This window comes from Sphaerodactylus townsendi, linkage group LG03, assembly GCF_021028975.2.
Source record: "Sphaerodactylus townsendi isolate TG3544 linkage group LG03, MPM_Stown_v2.3, whole genome shotgun sequence".
NCBI lineage: Eukaryota > Metazoa > Chordata > Lepidosauria > Squamata > Sphaerodactylidae > Sphaerodactylus > Sphaerodactylus townsendi.
The window spans coordinates 150,313,366-150,321,192 of NC_059427.1; the positions used below are offsets into that span (position 1 = coordinate 150,313,366).

Here is a 7,827-nt window from a genome sequence, read left to right on the forward strand (position 1 = left end):
CTGTGAAATTGCACATGCACCGAATTGCAAAAGCCAGCCGGCTGTGGCGCTGTGGGGCGACTTTATGATGGATTTGGGCTGAATTGGCAGTAGCATCAGAAGACGAACACTGGGAATTGGATGTGGAATGGAGTGATTGTGAACGCTTTGCTGCATACCAGACTCGGTCCTCATCGTGCCGTTTTAGTGATGCAAATCAGCCATCTAACATTTCAGGGCTTGAAAAGAGAATGGGCGTCCCTTGACGGGAATGCTTTTTTTCCTCAGCACCCTGCTCACAAAACACCCTGCTAATTTAGAGCATTTATGTTGCAGCGCGTGGCTGCCGGTTAGCAGCCCCGTCTCTCACCGCTCCTTTTGATAAGTACATATATATAGTTTATAGTGTTTTAAGCCATATAGCCACATATAGGTAGCCTTAAAAGTTAGCCTGCACAAAGAGTGAAGCACGTTATATAAAATCATCTTAGCTAACATCCCTGATGAGGCTTGGAATGGAGTTTGCTGAAAATCAGGTAAACACGGAGGAATGCGGAGGGGTGTCAGGGAGCAGCCTGACACAGGCTCTAAGTTGAGAGAAACGAGGCCTCTCAGAGAGATGAGGGAGCTAGCAAGGAATTCACAAATAGATAAGGGTTAGCAGAAGACTTGATTGCTATAGAAACTTTGTACATGAGGTGTTTTAGACTCAAGTTACATTAAAAAAATATGAGATGGAAAGGTGTGGTAAGAGGTGGGATAAGATGACCAGGTCTGTACGTCTACTTGACTCAACCCAATGAGCAAGGAGCGGGGAGGTATGTTTTTGTAACTATAAATTATGTTACACAGGCGGCAGCGCTTCGAACCGGCTCCCTGTCTGACTTTTAACAGAGAGTCTGGGTTCCCTCTTCTGCGCAGAATTGAAACAATAAAACCCTGAACACTGAAGAAGCTTATGGATGGTTATTTTTGAGTAACCGGACAGAGCCTTAGCTCTGAGGACAGGGCTTCTGCCCTGTGCCTTAACACTTTGCTTAGATGACAACTTCATCTCTCGCTCCTTTTCCTCCCACAGGTCTGATTATCCACGAGGGCTCTTCGGTGTATCGAATATTCAAGCGCTGGCAGGCGGTGAACCAGCAGTGGAAGGTACTGAACTATGACAAGGCCAAGGACCTGGGAGAGCCACTTGGTGGGAGCACAAAGCCCGGAGGGCGGAATTCACGGACGAACCCCTCCTCGGGGAGCGAGAGGACCTCCCAGCGGGGCCAGCGGGTTAGGACTATTTTGAACCATCACTGTGGCTATACGATTCTGCACATTCTCAGCCACCTGCGGCCTAACGAACATCGCGGAGGCTCCAGTTCCGGCCGCGAGGTTGTCATGAGGGTGACGACTGTATAATAACAGCCTTCGGAGCCTTTGCCGAGAGGGAGAGGTTCCGCGGTTCCCATGGAAGGAAGAAGCCGACGCCGTCACTTGCTCCATTCTGAGCCCCTATGGGATAGGCCGCATGTTGTACACTGTCGGGAGGCACCTGGTTCTGTAGTTTTGCTACGGACCCCACCCACCTCTTCCTCATAGCGTTGGGGGGGGGGAGTGCCTCAGCTTGGTTGCACCTTCCTGCCCTCCCATCAATGTGAATTTTTTCTCTTTCTGGGCCTGTAGTGAGAGGAGAGACACTCCTTCCTCCTCCACCCAGCTTCCCTTGTAAAACTAAGATCCTTGGTAGTGTGTGTGTGGGAGGGGGTTATTTATTTAATTTTTTAAAAACAACAACAACAACAACCCCTACCTGGTTTCTTCTTGACGAGTCTTGGCGCCAACCAATCCGGAAATTTGAAAACATTTTTACCTCATCTTTCAAAGGAAGTCCTGCCAGATGATCCTGTTTCCACCTCATCCCACTGGTTTCTCAGCCTAGGAGACACCGACCAGAGAGGTTCCGAACTTGACCCATTCCTCTCCCCCCCAAAAAATGGTGCAATAAACCTGTTTCTTAAAGCAAAATGGCATCTCGCAATAAGATATCTGTACATTTCATCTTTAGTTTAATGCATGAGAATTTGTTTCCTTCCCTTCCTTCCGTTTTTCTTCTCTCCGGCTGTGGGAGGATAAAGAATTGTTTATATACAAATAGGTGTCTTTCAGATGCATTGCGCTCTCTTTCCTTTGAAAAGGTGGCAGTTTGTGTAATAAATCATCCAGCGGGTATATGGGCCGTAGGGGTACCTGACAGGTCCGTGTCGGGGGCGTTTATACAGTGAAGAGGCCTGTCCTATTTTTCCCTGGGCAAATGCACACCAAGTTGGAACTATGGCACTAATTAACTTTGGCTCTCGGAATTTATAGCCCGATCCTATACATTTTATACCTCGAACTACACCCCATTATATTCAATGGGGCATTGTGCTTAAGAAAGCGCTCAGAAGATTGTAGTGCAGTTTTTCACAAACAGATGGCATTCATTTCTTTCTTCACCCGCTTGTGTTTGAGAGGAGCTTTCTACAAAGTTGAACAGGCCCGTTGTGAGAATTCCACAGGCACACACCAGCATTGTCGGGTTCCAGTTCCACAGACAGGGCTGTTTGTGTTCTGTTCACCTGTGGGAATTTACTCTACACATTTAAAATCTGGTTCTGAAACCCTGAAAAATAAGTTTCCAATTCTCACAATGGTGGAGAGTCTTAGATGTCTTGCTGACTTGGAAACCAAGCAGAGCTATTGGAGAGGGCTGCAGTTATCGAAGGAAGTAGGACTTGGCACCTGAAAATAGCATTGTATTCATTCTGCTGGGAACAATGGTTAACCTGTCCCCTTTATTCCATTAACTTACACCAAATTTCTCTGTTCTTCGTTGCTTTCCGTTCCTCCTCTCTTCCAGTCTCCTCTTTGTCTGTCAACAGCAAACTAGTTACATGTCCAGTCTTCCTAGGACAATATCATTTTATAACCCAGAGGTCTGCATAACTGAATACTTCTCCATGACAAAACTCCCTGCTTGTAGAAATAACACATGTTAGGGAGGGAGGTCCCTGCCTAACCGTGCTAGTTTTCTATGTGCAGGGAGAAGTGTTTTTTTTTTTAAATTAGAGAACGTTCTCACATTGTGATTCTGCATGTTGGAATGTGTCTACAAACACAAGAGAGCTTTGTCAAAGTATTTTGGGGTGTGTGCAGATGGCTCTGAATCTCCCAAATGTTTGAAAGCTTGGAATCGGATTATGCACAGTGAATGCATACATATGTGTATACTTTGCATAATTAATTTTGAGCATATAATCTGAATAATGTCACACAGTTGTGTATATTTTAAATTTGGACTGCACATCTGACTTTGCCTGTATTGTTGGGACACTGCTGAGGTCCAGATTCCAAAACCAAAAAGCATTATGCAAATGAAGCACATTTATGCAGATATTTTGATCATTCCATCAGAATGGCACCAGGAGTCTTTTTGCTGTCAGAGTTTCTTTTTTTTTTTTTGAGACAAGAAATAGGGTCCAAGTGGTCAGTGAAATAGAAACAGGGCCAAACTAGACCAGATGCTGGAAGCTCCATAAATGCATCTCACAAATGATTTGTTTTTATTTTGTAAAGAGCAATTGTGGAGGGAAGCAGTTTGAACAGTGGCAAAGCGGGAGGTGGATTTTTCTCTCTATCCCCTAGTTCACAGGTGTCAAACTCGCAGCCCTCCAGATGTTCATGAACTACAATTCCCATCAGTCCTTGCCAGTATAGCCAATGCTCATGTTGGGAAGGACTAATGGGAATTGTAGTTCATGAACATCTGGAGGGCCACGAGTTTGACACCCCTGCCCTAGTTGTATTATTGACTGTATACAGCCTACACAGAGTTGCTATTTGCTGCAGTGGGAAAACACACAGGTTGCCTGTATATTACTTGTGTGTTTTTTTAGACAGCTTGGGGGAGGGGTGGAAGTTGAAGCTCGGGAAACAGGACAGCATTAAACCTTCCTACGCTATAGCCCTGGGGATCCTGGCGACTGCCTTTTATCAGTAATTTTAAAAGTCTTGAGAGTTCTGCTCATGAATAGCCAAGTTTAAAAATAGGACGGGATTTAGCCCTGAACTGTAACCATAGCCTTCAGCACTGTACTGGTATTCTAAAAACATGTAGGGAAGAAGCCATAAAACAGCCCAAGCAGCAGATATTAGGAATGTGCGCATGACTGGATGTAAATGTGCCATGAAATCTTGGGGCATTTTACACATCTTCAGTCTGAAATACCAATAAGGTAAAATAGGATATTTTGTTAGGCCAGTTTAACTAGAGATCTTGACTGGACCCTGGTAAGCTATCTGGAAGCTTTGACCAGATTTCTTCAGTCGTCTTTTTCTGTACCATCAAATGGTCTAGACCAGGGGTAGGGAACCTTTAACACTCAAAGAGCCATTTGGACCCGTTTTCCATGGGAAAAGAAAACACTTGGAGCTGCAAATAATTTTTGACATTTAAAATAAAGATAACACTGTATATATTGGGTTTTTTTACCTTAAACTCCGCTCATTCTGATAAGCGCATGGATGCGTCCGCCCTGCTGCCTGCAGGGCGAGCAAGGATGGGGCCAGCGGCTCGGCCTCGCCGGCCGCCGGGAAAGTGCCCACCCCGCTCCAACGGGGCAGGCGAGAGGGGAAGCCCGCAGCGCGGCCCAGCCGGCTGCGGGCAGTTGGTGCGCCCGCCCTGCTGCCTGCAGGGCGGGCAAGGATGGGGCCAGCGGCTCGGCTCATGGAGCCGCAGTGCAAGGGCAGAAGAGCCGCATGTGGCTCTCGAGCCGCAGGTTCCCTACCCCTGGTCTAGAAGCTGAGCCTCAGGCAAGGATTTTACAAAGAATAGACTGTTTGCAGGAATATCAGGGAAAGCATTTTAACACTATTTTTTAAAAATGGACAGTGTAACAAAGCAACAAGGAATCTTGCAGCAACTCCATCACTGGAGATTTTTAAAAAGTAGGCTAGATCAATACCCACAAGGGTTGGTTTGGGGTAGAATTAATCTTGCCATAGTGAAGAGACACTAGATGGCCCCTTGTGAATTGGTTCCATAACTAGGAATTGCCTGGAACAAGTTTCCATTTTTATGCCTCAGTCCAGAAACCCAGTAGCTCACAATTAAAAACACACACACAAAAAACCCAAGGTAGCCTGGGGATTGGATCATATGTAATAGGTAAATGTTAAAATAATAAAAAGGAGGACCCTGTGGGCAGATCCATGCAGCCGGTGATTGATAAGATCTGGAGTGAATTCAGAATCTTCATCTGCCTTTAAATCTGGTGTTGAAACTCCACATTCCCACTGCTTAGCTGACCCGCAGTCAAAAACTCTGCTGAAATCCTTCTAAGGCAGGGGTGTCCAACTCTGGTGCTTCAGATGTTCCTGGACTACAACTGGCCACGCCAGCAGGGACTGATGGGAATTGTAGTCCAGGAACATCTGAAGCACCAGAGTTGGACACCCCTGTTGTAAGGGGTGTTGTTCAGTCAACACCAGCAGGGTGCTCACTTATTTCCATTTTTCCCCCTTTTCCACCAACAGCGCTGTTGAATGGGCTTTACTGCATTAGGCGGTGGACAAGCAGTGGCTATATCCGTGGGTGTGTCTTGCTGCCTTTGCTGAGCCACCCAAAAAGCTGATCGCTGCCTTTTCATTTGCAACCATGAAAACTTGACTAACGATTCCAAACTGAATGCGTCCATTCAACGTACCATGACAGGGAGGCTAGTTTTTTTTCCACATGTGCGTTGGAGGAAAGGGAGGGGCTTCCTTGAATTCACGTATAAGTTATCACAGTGATGGCGAACCTTTTCGAGACCGAGTGCCCAAATTGCAACCCAAAACCCACTTATTTATCGCAAAGTGCCAACCCGGCCATTTAACCTGAATACTGAGGTTTTAGTTTAGAAAAAACGGTTGGCTCCGAGGCACGCGTTACTCAGGAGTAAGCTTAGTGAAGCAACCGTGCAATGCTTCAAATGGGTGAATCATGATCCTAGGAGGGTTTACTCAGAAGCAAACCCCATTGCCAGCAACCGAGGTAAAGGATCATACCCAGGCCAGCCTAGATGTGTGTGTGTGTGTGTAGGGGGGGTGATTTTCCACCCCCTCCCACATGATGAATTATGTGCGCGAGTACCCACAGAGAGGGCTCTGAGTGCCACCTCTGGCACCCGTGCCATAGGTTTGCCACCACTGAGTTATCATTATGTACAGCATGGTCTATTGGTAAAGATTGATGGACTCTATAATCGGGAGAACCGGGTTTGATCCCCCAGTCCTCCTAATGAAGCCTGCTGGGTGACCGTGGGCCGGTCACAGTTCTCTCAGAACTCTCTGATCCTCTGCAGAGCCAGGTAACCACCTTTGAACCTCTCCTGCCTTAAAAACCCTGCAGGATTGCCATACATTAGCTGTGACTTAACAGCACACACACTTAGCATTTTTTAAAAAGACCCTTTGGGGTATAATCTTTTTTTGGGAGGAACCATCTTACATTCAGGGTCGTTTTCCTTTAGGGCTTTGACTGCCGAAATTACGAGGGTATTGTGGGTTTTCCAGGTTGTATGGCCGTGTTCCAGTAGCATTCTCTCCTGACGTTTCGCCTGCATCTGGCTGGCATCTTCAGAGGATCTGATGGTAGTAAAGCAAGTGGAGTATATATACCTGTGGAATTCCACAGGTATATATACTCCACTTGCTTTACTACCATCAAATCCTCTGAAGATGCTAGCCACAGATGCTGGCAAAATGTCAGGAGAAAATGCTACAAGAACACGGCCATACAACCCGGAAAACTCACGACACCCTAATTTGAATACTGTCTGACCTTCAGATTCCTAATTTGTACCCCAGTGTAGGATGGGACTCGGGTAATTCCTCTTGCTGCCTGACCCTCACGATGCTGTTAGGAATTTTTGGATCTTTTTTTTTTAATAGCGTAATTACAATTCTAAATATATACATGAAGAAAGAGCCAGTATAATTGTACAAATGATGCCTCTAAATGCACCATGTACGACTGATATTCAATTACAATTATTGCATTCTAAATATTTTTCCCCAAAATTCAGAAATATTTTCTGTTATGAGTTTCCTCTGCCTTCCTGAACAAATATCAAAACACTGACACCTACACATACTAATAATTTTTTTGTGTGTACACTACATTTCCACCATTCACACTTCATTCCGTTGTTTCTTTTACATTTATGAATAATTTGAGAAGAACATTTTCCATTTTTCTTGGAATTTATGATTAGGTGTTTTCTTGACTGAGCTTGTTAGTTTGCTCCCTTATTTTGTTTTTCCAGTTCATTGGTTCTTCCATCTTCCAGTTTGTTGTCAGGGCCGTTCTGTCTGCCGTCCTCAGAGGAATCCTTTGATCCTTAGCATTCGAGGGGTTGCATTTCTTGTGTTGTGCTTACCTGGAGGGTGAGCGAAAGAGAGGGAGAGGCGGGGGAAGGGTGGAACATGCCGATCTCGGAGCAAATTGTTCCTTCTGAGAGATGTCTGCTCAACTCTTGCAAATTGCTTTGGTTGGTCTGAGGCACTTAAGGAGATTGGGCGAGAGGCGAGAGAGCAGAGAAGACCCATCGCAGATCGCTCTAATCTCCGAGCAAACAAGTCAATAATCCACTGGGGGGGGGGGGAGGGCGGGGGGCAATACTGGCAACCTGAAAATGCTGAGGCAGAATTTGCAACACAAGCAGGTGGTGGTGACACAAACTGATTCCTCTTTTCTCTCTGGTGTGTGTCTCCCTTTGCAGTTTCTCACACGTTACCATGTATATTCCAGTTACATGTACATATGGTTCTTGGTGCCCG

At 45.8% G+C, this 7,827-nt stretch overlaps 1 protein-coding gene across 1 annotated transcript in view; it reads left to right on the plus strand.

Annotated features, from left to right (window-relative positions):
- Window positions 1-1,992, plus strand: part of MARCHF9 (membrane associated ring-CH-type finger 9) — an 80,689-nt gene extending 78,697 nt beyond the window's left edge. Inside the window, exon 4 of the mRNA XM_048490940.1 lies at window positions 1,058-1,992. Within this exon, the coding sequence (XP_048346897.1) occupies window positions 1,058-1,386 (329 nt within the window). The 3' untranslated portion in view covers window positions 1,387-1,992. The remainder of the gene's footprint in view (window positions 1-1,057) is intronic.
- Window positions 1,993-7,827: the final 5,835 nt, after the last annotated feature.